This window comes from Photinus pyralis, unplaced genomic scaffold (genome assembly GCF_008802855.1).
Source record: "Photinus pyralis isolate 1611_PpyrPB1 unplaced genomic scaffold, Ppyr1.3 Ppyr1.4_LG6, whole genome shotgun sequence".
Lineage (NCBI taxonomy): Eukaryota > Metazoa > Arthropoda > Insecta > Coleoptera > Lampyridae > Photinus > Photinus pyralis.
In genome coordinates, this window is record NW_022170663.1 from 11,536,219 (window position 1) to 11,554,742 (window position 18,524).

At 36.6% G+C, this 18,524-nt stretch overlaps 1 protein-coding gene across 1 annotated transcript; it reads left to right on the forward strand.

Moving 5' to 3' along the window:
• Positions 1-3,040: 3,040 nt before the first annotated feature.
• On the forward strand, positions 3,041-12,716 carry LOC116173423 (GPI ethanolamine phosphate transferase 1-like). Its single transcript, XM_031490891.1, has 12 exons — positions 3,041-3,199; positions 3,268-3,504; positions 3,554-3,774; positions 5,112-5,346; positions 5,486-5,771; positions 10,486-10,716; positions 10,769-11,030; positions 11,076-11,242; positions 11,288-11,472; positions 11,529-11,728; positions 11,775-12,028; positions 12,075-12,716. Exons 2-12 carry the CDS (start codon positions 3,275-3,277, stop codon positions 12,510-12,512), a joined length of 2,709 nt encoding a protein of 902 aa, XP_031346751.1. The 5' UTR covers positions 3,041-3,199; positions 3,268-3,274; the 3' UTR covers positions 12,513-12,716.
• The last annotated feature ends 5,808 nt before the right edge of the window (positions 12,717-18,524 follow it).

The following is an 18,524-nucleotide window of genomic DNA, read 5'->3' on the forward strand; positions in this document are numbered from 1 at the left end:
AGCCGGAAGTTCCGTCCCTTTAGGATTGAAAATGGCGCCAATTTTTAAAAATCACAGGAAATATATGTTTTTAGAGCGATTTTTACGTTTGGGGTGACGTTTTCGAGGTTTCCGACGGTGAATATGACAAAAATAATATCCAAAGCTAATTTCTGTGTGGGAAGCATGTTTAATTTATCATATATAGGCCAATTGTATGATATCTTTAACGTCCGACAAGATTCAAAGGTTTTGACCGATTTTCGTAGTTGAGGTGGGGTTTCTGAGATTCTTTTGGGTGAAGATTACCAAAAAAGACCCATTAAAGGCCTTTTTTATGAATTTTTATGTATTTTGAATAAACAGATCGAGGTTAACTAAGTGCAAAACTGGAACTTATTCATTGAATCCTGTTTTTAACTAAAAATTGTTGATTATTGAAACGTATTTACAAGTAAAAAGTCATCAGTCATCAAAGGGAAATGCCTCATCATCGCTCAGATCTCCTGTTGCAGTCGAGCTATAAAAAATATTTAGTTAAAACCATTAAAAATAAAACGGTGACACTGGTGACAGTCATGTTTATAATAAGCATGTACATATATACAAATAAAAAATAGTTAGAACTCTGTAGGGTGCAGGGAAGGCTGTTTCGTAAGCATGGGTACCTCATAGTCTCACAAGTTAACTTGCAGCCGCATTTTCCTACGATTGAGAACGCTTTCCCTTTTGATGGGATACAAGTTACGCAAGAAGAGGCGGACGGGTGAATCATCCTCCATGCGAAAGATATGGTGGAGCATGGAGCCCAGAACATCCTCGTCCAATCTTGAGATACTGACGTTCTGATGGTCATATATATTTTGTTTTTTTTTCTGAAAGAACTCGGACTGAAAGAAGGATATCTGTCAGGTGTTGGGGCGAAGCGTCGATATATAGCGACCAATTTGATTGTATTAGCACTTGGAGAAGAAAATTCACAAGCCCTACGGGGCTTTTATTGTTACACAGGTTGTGCCACAACGCCCTGCTTCAATTCTATTGGAAACAAGAAGGCGTTTATGACTTGGATGAAACGCCCGGACGTGACACCAGTTTTACTTGAACTCTCAAATTCACAAAGAGGAATAACAGAAAAAAACAATTTAAACTTTGGAAGAATTTACTACCGTTCTCTATGACCCCGAAGCACAGGAGAAATCCACTATTAATGTGGGAAAATATTTATTTTGTACCAAAAATAAATTACTGCAGTTCCTGTCCCCAATGAAGCAGGTCATGTGTTGTGGGGGCACTGCTTCTATCCTACTGAATGCCCTCCACATCCGTCAACTTGGGGATGGACACGAGGTAAAGTGGGTTGGGAACCAAAGTGGACCAAATAGGTGTAAATATGAAAGGAGCTCACAGTCCTAGGGAAATGCGATTGCAAGTGAACTTGTGAGACCATAAGGTGTTCATGCTTGCGAAACAGCCTTCCCTGCACCCTACAGTGTTCTAACTGTCAAGAACACTGCAAAAATCGGAGCCGAATATATATGTAAATGCAAATTTTATAAACGTGACTGTCAGAGTTTTATTTTTAATGATCTAACTAAATTTTTTTTTAATATCTCGACTGCAACAGGAGATCTGAGCGATGATGATGCATTCCCTTTTGATGACTTATGACTTTTTACTTGTAAATACGTTTCAATAATCAACAATTTTTAGTTAAAAACCGAATTCAATGAATAAGTTTCACCTTTGCACTTAGTTTACCTCGACCTGTTTATTCAAAATACTTAAAAATTCATAAAAAATAGCTATTTGTGTATTAAGAGCGCAAAATGATATATTGTCGATTGAAAGAGACATTTGCCGCGCTAATCTCTTGAAATCAACAATCAATTTGCGCTCGAATTACACACAAGATTTTTTCTACAATCGAGCAGTTCACATATTTCCAAAAATTTAAATTTTTCACTCAAATATAGATTATTATTTTAATCTTATGCCCAAATGAAAGATGTCATTTACTCGTTGTCATTGGATACTCTGAGCAATGCATATTTGATTTATAGTTTATAATTTGGAGAGCGAGCGTTTTTTTTATTTTGTCGCTTATAAGCGACAAATTGACATTCCTCGAAAAATATGACGTTTGCGTTGTCAAATAGGAGCGCAAATGCCTACTTTGGATATCGATTGTAGAAAAAGGTCTTTAATGGGTCTTTTTTGGTCATCTTCACCCAAAAGAATCTCAAAAACGCCACCTCAACCACGAAAATCGGTCAAACTTTCCAAGAAACTTTCGAATCCTGTCGGACGTTAAAGATATCATACAATCATGCTTCCCACACAGAAATTAGCTTCGGATATTGTTTTTGTCGTTTTCACCCTCGGAAACCTCGTAAACGTCACTCTAAACGTAAAAATCGCTCTAAAAACAGATATTTCCTGAAATTCGCCTCAATTTTGAAAATTGGCGCCATTTTCAATCCTAAGGGACGGAACTTCCGGCTCTGCGACTCAAATCACTCCAATACGTCTAGGGAACATCTGTTCCAAGAGGCACAATTTTAATACGAAATGCCGTTTGTTCTCACGGGCCGCTCCCACTATTAAAGTTGTTGCCAGCTATGAAGGGTACGTAGAGAATGAATCGGTGATCCCCACCGGAGCTCCCCAGGCTCCTATTGTCATGGTAGGGCTGGCTCACTAACCGTTAGGGTCCCAACAGCGCAACCCCATACCATTGTATGTAATACATATACAATGCCCATACATAATTCGATCAGCACGGTTAATACCATTAGGTTACGGGATATAGAAGATAAGAACAAAATGGATAGGCAAGTTATTTGATGCGGTGTCAGCCTCTCTCCATCCGCTCGGGTCCGCAAACCCCCTGAGGAGAGTGAGGATTTTTGCATTAATTTTAAATTAAACTGTTTTAACGGACAACAATGATGTATGTATTGATTGTTTCTATCCAGTTGGGTCCTGACGTTTATGAAATTACCCTTTATACGGCCCTGTTATCTAGTTAGCCTTTAAGTAGCTTCCCGCCACTGTCACCGTCAGCCATTCACGCCAGCCTTTTGCTTCGCCATCTTTCACGCTTTTTTACGCTTTTTGTGTTAAGTGCCGTATGAAAATTAAACACACTAGTTTCACAGTTTATGTTTAGTTTAATTTTGTTCAAATAACTACTCTTGTGTACATGCTGAAGCCGAAGGTAAGATCAAATAGTTATTTTGAAAAAATTCAATTAATTGAATTCAACTTAACCCTACTTTTCCTTAGCTTTGAGATGGACCCGGTGGCCCCCTTTCGAAAAGCCGCCGTGATCGCGGTACTGGTCCACATAACCATGTTATGTGCAGTCTTCGATATTTATTTCTATTCGCCAGTCGAACATGGAATGACACCACACCACACAGAAGGTGGAGTCCTAGCACAACGAGTCGTTCTGTTTGTGGCAGATGGCTTACGAGCTACGAGCCTCTATGACGAGCATGAGATACACGCCCCTTATTTAAAGTATGAACTTGTTAAATAAACTTCTTGAATTTTATTGTGGCTGTTGAAGGTCGATTAGAGAAAACGTTGGTGTGTGGGGCATCGCGCACACTCAGGTTCCGACAGAGTCACGACCAGGACATATTGCTCTTTTGGCAGGATTTAACGAAGATCCCAGGGCTATTCTGAAGGGTTGGCGATCAAATCCGGTAGATTTCGACTCGGTGGTAAATCAAAGCACGAACGCTTGGTGTTGGGGTAGTCCTGACATTGTAGACATGTTTAATAAAGGTAAAGGGTAATGCTAAGTTGTGCTTGAGTAGTAATTAGACCAGGAGCTCGCGTAGAAAAAAATCCCTGTATAAAAAGACCAAAGGTTAAGTGCACCAATGGGTGGGCTTTTACTTTCTGTAAGAAAACTGGTGGGGGGGTTCCTACATTTTAAGAATCCAGAGAATTTCGATAAATCTGCACAGTAGGGGGGTAAACTAATGCTTGTAGAAAGCGACCAAAATAAAGTTCAGATGCGTGCCTTGTGGCATTTGTAGAGTTTGAAAACGTTACCTTCATCCAGTTTGTTTTGAGTATTAGGGGAAGTATAGGGTGTTATGTCAACGTATGCTGTTATTGAATATTTAAATTCTGAAAAACTGATTGTGAGACTCGTCTGTACTTCAAGGCTGTTTATTTTGTTAATAATGGTGTAAATTGATGGGTAATAAAATATCAGGGTTGGACTGTGCATTGTAAACCATTAGAATTTTGGTATCACCAAAAGGGATCATCCGTCTGGAATTATTGTGGTACTTTAAATATCTTTGTTTACAGGGTGCACAAACCACTGTTGTTTCCTTCCTTGATTTTGTTTAGTCTATCCCATTGTAATTTGCATGTAGTACGTTGAGTCTGGTAGACATATATTTTTGTATTTTGTAAAGGAGCCATTGAAACAACTAACCATTGTTTGTATAGGGGGCAAGACCATGTTCTACCTGGGGCTAAACCGCGCATGGCCATCCGCCAATTACGGGCCTGGTACACACATTTAAACAAAACCAGGTTCGTTTAACTGACCTGTTTCCATTGACAAACACATCAGAATCGAATGACCTTGGAGCATGCAGATCTCAAGGTCTTTCAAATCTCTTTGGCAAATTTATAACAAAATATTTCAGGACCCTCCCCCAAAAGTCATTCAAAACGGAACAGATTAACATAAATAATTTTTTAAGAGCGTATAAGTTCATTTGTTAATTTAATATGAGAGTAGAAATATCACTTTCTTATTGTGTGATTATTATATTTTATTTTCAATTTTTGCAATAAAGAGGACTAAGACGTTTAGTTAGTCACCTTACTTTGAAGGGGAGTTTGAAATGTTATTTTCAACTTTTTTTGCAATGTGAAATTTAGGTATAGACAATGATAATAACATTTACTATGACGACTTGTTTGAAGATTGCAATAAAAAAAAACTATCCAAAATTAGTTCTTTTTGTGTATGTGTAGAGTTAGGTGGTGGAAGAATGGTATAAATAGGTAAATTGTTGATTATCCGTTTTGACATTGTTGCAAGTGACCGGCTGATTTGGAATTTTCGATCGTTAACATAATTACTTTATTTCTAGATGGGTTGCCACACATTCACATCGACTCTTACGATGCCGGCATGCAGGACTTTTCCGGCAAGGATAATGCCTCCACAGTTTTAGACTTGTGGGTTTTTGATAAAGTTAAAAAGTTTGTGGAAGAACAACCCCGTTCTCCATTTGCTTACAATGACTTCCGTGCCGAGGGAAATATCTTGTTCTTACATTTACTCGGATTGGACACTGCCGGACATTCCATTAAACCGACATCGAAGTAAGAATTTTATTGCTTGACACAACAAAAGACTTTTGACAAAATGTAACACACCACTCTTGTGTATTTTCAGAAAATTGATAGTGTGTTTGTTCATATATTATTTATTTATATTAGATATTAATTGCGTATTTCTTAGGGGTTACATAACTAATATCAAAGTTGTGGATGACGGAATTCAATCTACTGTAGAACTCCTCGACGAGTATTTTAATGATGGAAGGACTGCATATGTATTTACTGCTGACCATGGAATGACAAATTGGGGATCTCACGGTGATGGCTCGAAACATGAAACCGAAGTTCCATTCATAGCTTGGGGCGCTGGCATCAACACACACAATAAACCTATCAACATTAACCAAACAGACATAGCACCGTTTTTGGCATCTTTAGTAGGGATCAACATTCCTATAAACTCTTTGGTAAGAAATCAAAATAAGATGAAGTGCATTTGTTTTTGAATTGTTAAAGAAATCAGGAAGGAAGGAAAAGTTTTTGAAATTGCATGTACTTAACAAAACCAGTGTCTGCATCCCAATATCTGTGTCCCAATGTCTGCAGCCTACTTCCTTTGCGGCCCAATGACGGCGGCCTAATGCCCGATCATCGTTATAAACAGAAATCTTTGCATCCTTACTGTAATGTCTCTTTAAAAAATATCTACTTGGTTCTGAGCAATTGCAATACACTGTATTATATTCCACACATAATTTTCCTGACCATTATTTAAATGAAATTGTCGCTAGGTATAAAATAATGGCGAATTGAGATTGAGGTGGGGGTTAATGTTTTCCAGTTTATTTATCTACTTACCGAATATTATATATTACCGGAGTAGTATAGAACAACTTAAGACCTTCTGCAGAGGCACCTCTAAAAAGCGTTATGCGGGTAATTGGGCGCAAGCCTGGTGAGGGCCCAGAACAAGAGAGGGATAATAAATAAATAAATAAATAAATGAAGTAAATGAGTTAAAAGTCACCAAATAGCCCAAAAATTGTTGTGTTATTTTTCATCCATTGCATATTATAGTTTCTATGACGAAATGATTGAATAAATAAAGATTTTGCTCTACTACTAGCTGATCTCAAACTGGCGCTAGGTCGCTTGTATTGGAAGTAATGAGATGCAATGGTGGTGCTAGTGTTAACATAGCAACCCCCGCAAGTCAAGGTTTTTGTTACAAAATCTATAATCGCGCTAGCTATAGAAATTCTAGCGCAATCTTTCTTTGGCGGGAAATTTAAAATGGTGGTGCTAAGTTAACGGACCCGCACACTTTGTTTTATAGCGCATATGGTCAGGTGGGTAAATCAAAAGTTGCACTTTTTCACAATTGTGTAGCTAGATTCCTTTTGGCGGCCCATTAATTAGAAATCGGTAAAAACTTAAAGTAGGATTATTTATTTTTAGCTTTCTGGCAGCTGTGCATTAAGGTTTGGATTTAGAGAATATAGGCAACTGGTGATGCACATGTAATTCAATGGGGCGTGTATTGCCTCTGAACTTCATTCACCATTTCATAAGCAAGGGGTGTATATGATTGGAAAAATATGTATTAGGTAGATAGATGTACAGAGCATAGTTTCCATATAATATAAACTGATAAACTCATATTTTATATGTTTATAAATCTAGAAAACATGCGTCAAAAGAGTTCATACTTTAGGAATTAATTGCAAAAATTAGAGGGCATTTTAAGCAATACGAGTGTATGGGATCGGTAGCGTGAATACTTATCTATATTTTGGTACTTCATGTAAAGCTCAAAAGTTTTCATAATAAAAGTGGTGAATGAAGTTCTGAAAAATGGGCATGTAAACTGGCGAAATGGAAATAAACTACGCAGCTGTGACTAATATCGCGGTCAACAGTGTAGCTTCTTTCTCACAGAGGGTGCCACCATGAGTTTTATGAAATCAGTAAAAAATACGATAAAGACATAATAAGCGCTTTTATCTGGCGATGGAGTTGTTCTTACTTACTGTGTAATGGAGATAATAAAAGACAAAAATTTACGAGCAAAAAAAACTAGCAGGCTATGTAGTTGCCTATGTTAAATCATTTAGCGATTCTCTTTCAAGGTTGAACAGAGCGTGTAAATAGTAGAATTTGCTGACAGCAAAAAAAAGATCATTCACTGGTATATTTTTATTTTGTCAACCTTGCTTGGATATTTATTTGGTTTCCCTTTCCTATTTATTGCAAACGGTGTACCCTCTACCTACCGTTGTATGAAATAAACAATAGAAATGGGGATAGGTAACATTCCTTTACAACAAATATCAAAATTTTGCGTTATTTTTGAACAAAGGGTTGTATACTGTACTGTTGTTGATGTCTGGCAAGCGGCGACCTTGTGTGGGTGTTTATTTGCAATGCGGTTTGTATTCTTTATCTTTGCTTATTGCAGATTAAAATACCATAAATTTAAAATCCATACCTTGTTGCAAATTAAATTTTTTGAACTTCAATAGTAGCATTGAATAAAGCTCTATTCAATGATAGTACAGTACCTATTATATTAGTATTAGTTTAGTGTAATGTGTAATAATTGACCTATACAGGGTGATTCAAATTCGAGGGCGACCAGTTTACATTTGACAAAGTTGCGTATTTTTGATGCTTGACAAAATGCAGTTTTGAAACTGAAAAAATTCCGACTACTTTCGGAGAAAAACGAAATTTTGCAAAATCGTTTTTATTTTTTACCGAAGTTATTAAAACAGATATTTCAAAATAAATGACACATTATTATGACCACTTTTTTCCCTCTACAAGATGCTACTTTTAGTGCCTGAATACACTATGCGTTTTAACCGGTCCCGTTTGACCGGACCGTTTTGAACGGATGACTGCATCCAATGGATTTAAATGCGAGCGTTTACACTTATCTGGTTGCGTTCCGGTCGCCGCAAGTAATGTAAACGCACAAAACCTTCCGGTTTCGCAGGATGCGTTTTGAAAGGATGCGTTTAAAACGCATAGTGTATTCAGGCACTTAAATTACAAGTTTGACGTTTCCTCTCCAGTCAACCATCTTTGTGTTTTCTTTTATGGAAGCAATTTTGAATTTTTGTGTCATTTGATAAAGAATTTTTTTCTGATTTCAAAAATATAAAACATCATCTATTTTTAATAAGAAATAACGCTATTAATTCGTAAAAACGCAAGAAACTACTTACGTACGTTACTTAAGACAAAGTTTTCTAGGCAAACAAAGATATTTTACAAACATTAAAAAAATTGATGTGTACATTTTTGAAATCAGAAAAAAATTCTCTATCATATGACACAAAAAGTAAAAATTACTTCCATAAGAAAAAACAAAGTTGATGATAGTTAACCGGAGACGAAATGTCGGATTTAAAATTTTAAATTAGCATCTTGTAGAGGGAAAAAAGTGGCCATAATAATGTGTCATTTATTATTAAATATCTTTGTAAATAACTTCAGTAAAAACAAAAACGATTTTCAAAATTTCGTTTTTTTTCCGGATATCTCCTAAAGTAGTCAGAATTTTCAGTTTCAAATCTGCATTTTGTTAAGCATCAAAATACACAACTTTGCCAAATGTAAACTACCTACCTATCCTATCCTCTTACAGTTCCCGAGATCGGAGATACCCATGATGGCCCCCGAATTAGAATCAGCCTGTATATTACTAATTTACAAAAGACCATCCCTCGAATTTAAGACATGGGGAAGAGAGATACAAATGTACCTATATTGAGGTATAAACGGCTAAAAAATTTTTAAAAAATCGGTATACCGTATGTCCTCGGATTGACTTTATAAGAAGAAAAACTTTTACTATACTTTTTGACAAAAATGCATAATCTCCACAAAAGCTTTTGCTTGTTCTAATTCGAAATTTCCCTACCGTTATACAAAAAAAAACGAAAATATGGTTGAACTTTTTCCAAGTCCTAAAAGTCAAAACGCGTCTCTACTGTAATAACATTTCGTTAATTACAAAGTCTTCGCTACCTGTTATTTGAATAGGCACTCTGGATCGATATAAGTATAACAAACACACTTCGTAATGACATTGAATAAAAACATCTTTATTCAATGGTAACAATGTAAAAGAATTGAATTTCCAAAGGAGTTTCCTTAGAAATGTCGGCGTTTTACCGTTAACTGAAGGAATCGAGAGTTTTAGTGAGGGCCCTTCCAAACAAAAATCCCCTGTCGCCACTTGTGAACCAATTTTACGACCTTAATTTAGAAAGTCCCCCATGCCGCGATTTTTACTTCATACGTTATGTTACAAGCGGTTCATTATTCTCCTCAAGTTATGTGCGGTAGAGAACTAATTATAATTTTGTTAACCTAGCAGTCTGTAAGGAGCCCTGAACAACCTTGCGTTTGTGTTTTGTATCTTCTTGTCGTGTGGTTAGGCAAGTCAAATTGCATTTTGTTTAAAGCTCCCTCTGTGTTGTTTGAGGCCCACTTAAAGAGAGTATAATGATTTAAATATTTGTATAGAAAACTGCTGTAGTTACGCTACTCATTATTAGGTACCAGCACAGTCTAACGGAAAAAACTTTGTCCTTTACTATGGGTACTTCTCTTTTCAGGCAATCCCCGCCTTAAGGGACTTTAAAGAGGTTTTTTTTTTTTAAATATCGGGTTTGGTGTTTTTCATATAGTAGGACGTAGGATGGGCAATATCAATCTATATCTCTTATGATTAGTTACTCTTTGTGCTGGTAAAGTTGCAAGTGTTGTAACTTTCAGGCATCCGCATCTTGTCCAGAAAAATGTGCTACTTTAACCTAACGGTCCTTTTGTTACCTATACTGTGCATGCTCCTTTGTAAACATCAGGATTAACTCCACAACTCTCAGAGATTTGCGAAATCTTCGGAAACTAAAGCCTAAAACTCTTCTGCCATAACATTCCCTAGTCACACTATGCAGTATCCACCGAGTAGAGGCAACAGTATTGGAGGGGTGGCTGGTGCTTAAATTTTAAATTTAAATTGCTTAAATGCTCACCTGACCGAGCATTGGAATTTAAGCTTTTTTTGTGGAATTATGCAAATTCCATATTTTGTTACAAAATCTTGACATTTGCTTAGACTCCCAAAATTAGATCGGCAGAAATATTTGATTCGCATTTGTGTTCCAGGGTGTTGTACCGATTGATCTGCTCGACGCCTTGCCATCAGAAAAAGCTCATATTTTGTACGCCAACAGCCGTCAATTAACCGAGCAGCTCCTAAGGAAACAAGGTACCTTTTCAAAAAAAGGCACTAGATTGATGTCCAAACTGGTGTATCCAGATAGCGAGCCAGAAGCATTACAACGTAAACTCGATAGAATTCATAGTGATATCCAAGAGCAAAATTTTGATGATGCGGTAAGTGTATAGCTCAGTTTATATCTCGCTAATGGTGAGGTGTTTTTTTTAGATCGCTAGTGCACTCCAAGTGATAAAACTGTGCAAGAATCTAATAAAAAATTATAATACAAGGCATCAATTGTACCTACTGGGTTTGGTTGTTACTGTGTTCCTGGGGTGGATTGTGCATCTTGTAATAATGATTATTAAAGCGAGTAGATTTGGTAAAAAGCTTTGTATCGAACGTTTTAGTATAACACACATTCAAACATTGAAAATGTTCGAGTCCATAATATATTCTACACTACCAGTGGTACACTTACTCGTGTTTGGTAAGTTCAAAAAAATTGAGGTCTTAAATAAATTAGTTATTCCAGTTGGAGTGTTGCCAACAGATTATTTATACACTGCGATGATAAATAATTATTACGCAATCGCGATAAATCAACACGTTCTCAGTTTAATTTTTGTGTTCGTTTGGCGATCGAGCACGAGGACTCACCTGATGGAATTTATTAGATATTCCTTAGGGATTGTGTTATTGGTAAGAGTTCGCTCTTTATTACAGTTTACGAAAGTGTAATTGTAGGTGGCATCGTTCTTCGACCGTTCTTATATGTGTATCGTTCCGATCCTCTACTTTTGGAAATCTTTTTATGAAATGGACCTTTTCAAAAATTTCGCGGAGTGGCGTAACCATGTAATTGATTTGATGCTTCTGGCAGCCTGCCCTCTTTTTCTAGAATTGCAAACTGAATTCAGCTACATCTACTTGTAAGTACAAAACATGTGCAAGTCAATTTTTAAAACTAACACATACTTCATTTCAGAATGATCGCAGCCTCTTTGTGGGTAGAATTTTACTTCCGGTTTTCAAGGAGAAAGATTCCATTTATTGAAAGATGTCTTTTTGTTGGCCAATTTTTGTTATTAGCCTTTGCCTACCTCAATGTCCTCATGGTAAATTACACTATTACAAATGGGTACGGATTACTAACGATTAATCAGTTAATGTCGTGGATTTTACTAGGTAAGTTTAAAAAGAGAAGAAAATTTTTGTAATTAATTTTTTTTAGTGGTATCCCCAATTATTCCGACTATTTTCTATAAGAATTTGGACACTAGAATTTTGAGTAGCGTGTTGGCATTAGCAGTTCCGTATACACTTATGGCCATTGGATTTGAACACATCTTCCTGGGTTTGTTTATGAGAGTTATTGTAAAGTGGTCTAGCACAGAAAAGTCCCGTCTGCAACACGCCAATATGAATCAACGTTTAACCCTATACAATACTGGTGATCTTCGTATGATAGAATATACATTCTTCCTGGTAAAATATGCAAAGTGTCGAATACATTTTAATTTATTTTTTACAGCTGATGTTTGTTATGTTCGGTTATTTTGGAGTTGGAAACACGGCGAGTATGAATTCATTTGATCCAATGTGGGTCAGGTGCTTCGTGACGATCTTTAGTCCCCATACAATGGCCGGCCTAATTTTGATTAAACTTACCATTCCGTTCTTAATTGTTCTTTGCGGATTCAAGAATTTGGTTGGCAGAATGATGGGTTCTTCTCACTTTTCCTTTCTTGTTCTGATGTTCTTTTGCGATTTAATGGTTATTACTTTATTATGTTTTGTAACAAATGAGGGCTCCTGGCTACAAATAGGCGTCAGTGTGTCACGATTCGTTACTGTTAATGTTGCTATAATAGCAATAATTGTACTCTATCAGATTGCTAGTTGGTTAATGACGTTTGAATGTGTATTTTTACGCCAAATGTGCAAAAAGTTCTTACGAACTGATGCTTAAATTTACATCACTGAACTTATGTGATTAATGGCTGTGGAAAATACTAAGACTTAATATTAATAGAAAAAATTCAGTATTATTTTTTCTAGAATTTACATTTGAGTTTCTTCGTTTTTGAATTTGAGTTCCTGAGTTTTTGAGTTTGTGTTTAATCTATGTTTCTTTGTATTCTAGTTCTAGTTCTAATAAATATGTTTCATTGACTTTTGCTTCAATTTTTTTTACCTTATTTATCGCTTATATAATTAAAGTTGCTTTTCCATATTATGGAAATGTGCAAATTTCATTGCCAACAGAAGTCAAACATTTCCATGTGGTATCTATTAAAATTATTGGAAAAAGCTTCTTGGATAGGGACTGATGCTTATTATGCACTTTTAGTTCAAAGTGTAGCTGTGGAAGATGCTATTGATCATGAAAACCTAGTGATCCTATAGTCTTATTAGATCGTCTAAGGCAAGTATATATAACATGAGGTGGTGTACGATATAATGAACTATTAAGGCTGGACAGTACGCCCGTTCCGTTACCCGAAAACGCTTGATTTCGTTGCACGATATCTGAATTCTGAGTGAAGATGAAGAAGGGGCCGAATATTCCTGCGAAAGGTGAATGCTTTAGCTAGACAATAACGCCGGGATTTACTAAAATGTTTTAAAATGATCTTTGTTTTAAGAGCAACGTCGATGGCTGTTAGGGTGTCATATTTTGGAAAAGAAAAAAAGAAAAAAATTTTCCTGGCGTTATTGCCTAGATATTAAGTTTACGAGCTTATCCTAATTTTGGAAATTGTTCCAACTTCATTTATAGATAAGTTATCTTGGAAAAACAACTTAAAAGTTTTCCTCAAAAGCGCGAAAAGATAGCTTCCGCCGCGTGGCTGGTTTTATGCAGATAGAAAATCTGCATTATAATTGGACTAAGTTTATGTTTCTACCATCGAACACAAATTTAATATCATTTAATAACCAAATTTGGGAATTGACAATAGGCAACTTTACATACTCCGTTCTGTATGTACTGTCCTGCAACGCCCCACTATGGTTGACCTATGAAACAAGCCTTAGGTTTTACGTCCGGTATCAGCAACAAGCTTAGGGTTGGTGCGTAAATTAGCTCTCATAAATAGTAGGTCCCATGATGATGGCTGGTGGGATCATCATATCCTATGCTAAAGTCCCTAGATTGGTTCTAGGGACTTTAATCCTATGCCAGATTAAGTAACTATATTGAACTGGGAAACGTTAATTATAGTAACTATCCCTGAAAAGTACATGATTAGATCTTAAGATCGTTAGTCTCTTCATTGAGTCTGGCTCCAGGACGGTGGTTTTAGAAGTTTTTCTGAAATGAGTAAGATGATACTAAGATGAACCTCAGATGTAATATAGTAGCTCCTTGCTGGTGGTAATCCATAAATAGCAATAATAAGTATGCTTCAATAAACAATATTTAATAACTGTAATAATATGCAAAAGTACAGCAACTAATACATCAAACATTACATATCTTACTTACTACTAGAGGGCGCCAGTAACCTACCTACTTTACTACAATCAAAGAGTAAATTATGGTTACTCTTTGCTACAATTCTTCCCCCTAAAATAGCACTTATTCTTAACTTAATCTTACAAATTTAAACTTTGAACAGGCTTAATAACCCTTTTAGGCCTTTCATTAATGTTTAAAGCAACCTTACTAGGATGACCATTACCGTTTTTTAAGACTTCATCATTGACACTTTTTTCTATATCTTTCCCTACATCTATTGTATTTTTTTCACCTTCTGACTCATTTTTTGTTTCTGAAACAATAGGCTCTTTGTGAATACTTCCATATTATAGGAATTATACTTTCCTGCACTACGGGTATCTCATTAAGAGTAGGGCTAAAACTTTGAACACTCTCTTTAGGGTCAATTAATTCCTTGTTAATCATAACACCAGCTTTCCTCATTTGATCAACATGTCTTTTGCAAACCTTTTTTTCTATTAATGTTCTACAAAAATAATGTCTGTTTCCTAAACATTCAACGACCTGTGCTTTTACCCAAGTTGGGTCATTTGGGCATTTATAGTCTCGAATCCACACCGTATCACCTACATCAAAGAGAAAATTTCGTTTTCCGCTATAATTTGTTATTTGCCTTTCAGTATTAACTTCAGCTTTGCTTTCCCTTAATACGTCAAATCTAGTTCTTAACTCTCTTTTTAGCATTAACTTTGCGGGAGTTTCACCTGTCGTACAATGAGGAGTGACTCGATAACTAAATAAATATCTGGAAACCAAAGTTTACAATTTGAATGTCCCTGTTAGAAAGGTCTAACATAGCTTTCTTTAAACCCATTTTAAATGATTTTACGCAGCTCCATTTGATGAGGGGTGGTATGGTGCGGTAGTAGGTAATGTGTTTAATTTTGTTCATTTCACATAATTTTTCAAACTCAGCAGAGACAAGTTGAGGTCCATTATCAGATATTATTTTCTTAGGCAAGCCAAATCTTGCACAAAAATCTTTTAACCTACAAAGAGTGTTATGTGTATCAATTTTGTTCATTTGGTAGACTTCAGGCCACTTTGAATAAGCATCCAAAATTATTAAATAAACTACCATTATTTGGGCCTATATAGGAAGTCTAAATGGACTTTTTCCAGAACCTCTCTGCATTGATCATATACTTTCTTAGAGTAGCTTTGTTCGGACTACTAGCCACTTTATTACATCAGAGGTTTTCGAAAAAGATTATAAAAAGAATATCTGGCGCAAACCTCTGCGATGTATCTCTACTACGGGATAGGGTGGGTGTGAGGCATTCTTTCGTGAAGCCTATAACCATTCCGCATTTCTCCATCTCTCCTATATCTATAATGGTGTGGAGTTTTTTTAAATCTTTTAATAGAGATTATACGCGATTTCCCCCTATTTTTTTCGAAGCATAGTTTCCTACACAATCCGTGCTTGAGACCACAGTTTCCACGGGCGGTGTATTTTTAAATTGCAACGCAGAGCTCAAAATACAATGCAACATGATTGTTGGATCTCTTCTTCCTTAAGTACCACGGCTCATTGACGATAATCCTCAGTATCTTATTTTGCCACTTCTGTATACTATTTATGTGGCTCTGACTAGTGCATCCCCACAATTGGGTATTATCAAAAGTTTTAAATCAAGCTAATTTTTGTTTTATTACACTAAATAAACCATCATAGTTCATTTGTGTTTAACGCTATTAATTATTATTAACAAATCACCGAATAATTAAACAAATAAATTTGAATAATACGAAAGGGACGCGTGCGTGAAGGTAGCCAGTACACGATAGCCAGTACGCGCCAGTACATCAGTACTCTGTAGTACCGTTTGAGTACTATCTTAAAACGACAGCAAAAATTTACTACCTATGAAGAACGCCGATATTTTTGGCCACCGTCCATATGCCGATAGCCAGTACACGGGAAATTAATAACCAGGGCATAAGCAAACAGCAGTACTATTTAGTACTGCTCATGACTGATTCAACGTGCGGTTCATCATAGGATTACACTAGTACTGTCTACTGTCTAAATCCCGCTAGCCAGTACATGGAATATTTATTTATTTAGCCTTTATTTATTTAGCCTTTATTTTTTGAGTGGGCGGGGTTTCAGCCAAGGCTGCTCTACCAACCCAACCCACTATACATTTACAAATATCCATGCCCGAACCCGGATTCGAACCAGGGACCCTAGCACCACAGTCCAGCTTCAACTGAACTGCGCCACACAGGCCGGCATATTGATGTACCTACCTACCGTACATAAATAAACATACGAGTTTGTACTTTCTAGGTAGTAAATGTAAAATACAATGCGATCAAAAATGATTGGCTGTCTAGTCGCTGTTAGAATTTTTGTGTACATGGGAAATCGTATTTAAGGGCCGATTCTACAATGATGCAGGTATATACCGAGAATAAGCTATACCTAGAATAACTGTCAACGTTTGCGTTGGTTACAATTGTGTCAACCAATGAGATACATGTTGCTATGGCAGTTATTCCAAGGATATCTTATTCTGCGTAAAAGTGTAATTGTAAAGCTGGCCCTAACTTGTACTTCCAAAGGCGAGTCGACAGCCAATCATGTTTGATCGCCCGATATTAAACGAGTGTGTAAGTATGCAGGGGGCCCTAACGAAAATTCGACCCTCCTTTTCTGGAAAACCGGGCATTTTTCGGAGAAGTTCCGAAACAGCTCAATTTGGATTTTGAGGGAGACGAAAGATCCGTGAAGTTAGCACGGTCATTAAAGTCACTAACGACGGTACATGATCACATCGTTAGTAAAAGGAGGGTCGAATTTTCGTTGGGACCCCCTGAATACTTGCATATTCGTTTAATATCGGGCGATCAAAAATGATTGGCTGTCGAGTCGCCTTTGGAAGTTCAAGTTAAATACGATTTCCCATGTAAACAAAAATTTCAAAGGCGACTAGACAGCCAATCATTTTTGATCGCATTAAAAGCTATCACACAACTAATTCTATTTACATTTACTACCTAGAAAGTACAAACTCGTATGCTTATTTATGTACCGTAGGTACATCAATATTCCATGTACTGGCTAGCGGGATTTAGACAGTAGACAGTACTAGTGTAATCTTAGGTATCTAAGAAATGAACCGCAGGTTGAATCAGTCATCAGCAGTACTAAATGGTCCTGCTGTTTGCTTATGCCCTGGTTATTAATTTCCCGTGTACTGGCTATCGGCATATGGACGGTGGCCAGTACAAGGTAATCCTTAAAAGTACCACTCAGTTGATTGGATATATATTTGCTACATAGGAAGTACGAAATCGTACTATCGCTTATTTATGTCCCGTACATCAATATCCACTGTACTGGCTATCGAGATTTGGAAGGTAGCCAGTACTAGTGTAATCCTAATGGTATCAGAAAACTGATTTTACATTTAATCAATCCTTAAGCAGTACTAAATAGTACTGCTGTTTGTTTATATCCTGGTTATCAATTTATCGAGTACTGGCTAGCGGAATTTGGACAGTACAAGGCAACTCTTAAAGGTACCAAGAAACTGATTGTGTATGTATTCGTACCCAAGAAGTACTAAATAGTACCGTTGTATATTAATGTGCGGGTTAACGATATCCAGTGTACTGGCTAGCTTCCAAATCCCGCCAGCCAGTACATAAAAATATCGGCGTTCTTCATAGGTAGTAAATTTTTGCTGTGGTTTTAAGATAGTACTCAAACGGTACTACAGAGTACTGATGTACTGGCGCGTACTGGCTACCTTCACGCACGCAAAGGGACGTTAAACAACTGCTCATAGGCTGTCAATAAAGTGACGTAATCGCTCTCATAGCAACGCATATGTCCTTAGTTACAGCAAAGAGTGGGTACTCTTTGGTTACAGGTTTAAAAATTCAAAGGTCACAAACTGAACTACTGTAGCTTTACCGAACTACATGGAAGATATCTTTTCTCCAAATATTTAACGGCAGACTCAGCATAAGAAAAGTTGCCGACATAGCCCTCCCCGCCTTCTTGAGCTCTTGCGAATCAGTAAATGAGTTGGTGTGCTTATTATTTTATTAAAAAATAATTGTATAAAACCGCTTGTAAAAATACCATTGGCAAGTGATCTAATTTTAACATCAATTAGTAAACATTCAACAGGTAGACTTTGCTGTCTTGCACCCAAGGCCTTTCAAAGTTCAATTTCTACAATTATTACTTCCCATGGCCGGATTCTTGATGTACCGTAAGTTACACAATACAAAATATATTTAAAGTGATGTTATTACTACTGCAAGCTGCATTTCTGATGATTAAAAGCGCACATGAAAGTAAGATTCATATGTATCCATGTGCAATGATTACACACTCACTCTATCAGGTGCAAAAATCCAGTTCCAAGATGATCAAAGAAATTGCATACATTGAAGCACATGGTCATCTTAAAATTGGGGTGCAATGATATATTGGTGTCAAGATTCCTACTTAAAAGT

Coding starts and splice junctions, on each gene's coding strand:
- LOC116173423 (XM_031490891.1), top strand. CDS start 3,275: ATGGACCCGGTGGCCCCCTTTCGAAAAGCCGCCGTGATCGCGGTACTG. Junction 5,347..5,485: donor TCCATTAAACCGACATCGAA/GTAAGAATTTTA, acceptor CGTATTTCTTAG/GGGTTACATAACTAATATCA. Junction 12,029..12,074: donor TAGAATATACATTCTTCCTG/GTAAAATATGCA, acceptor TATTTTTTACAG/CTGATGTTTGTTATGTTCGG.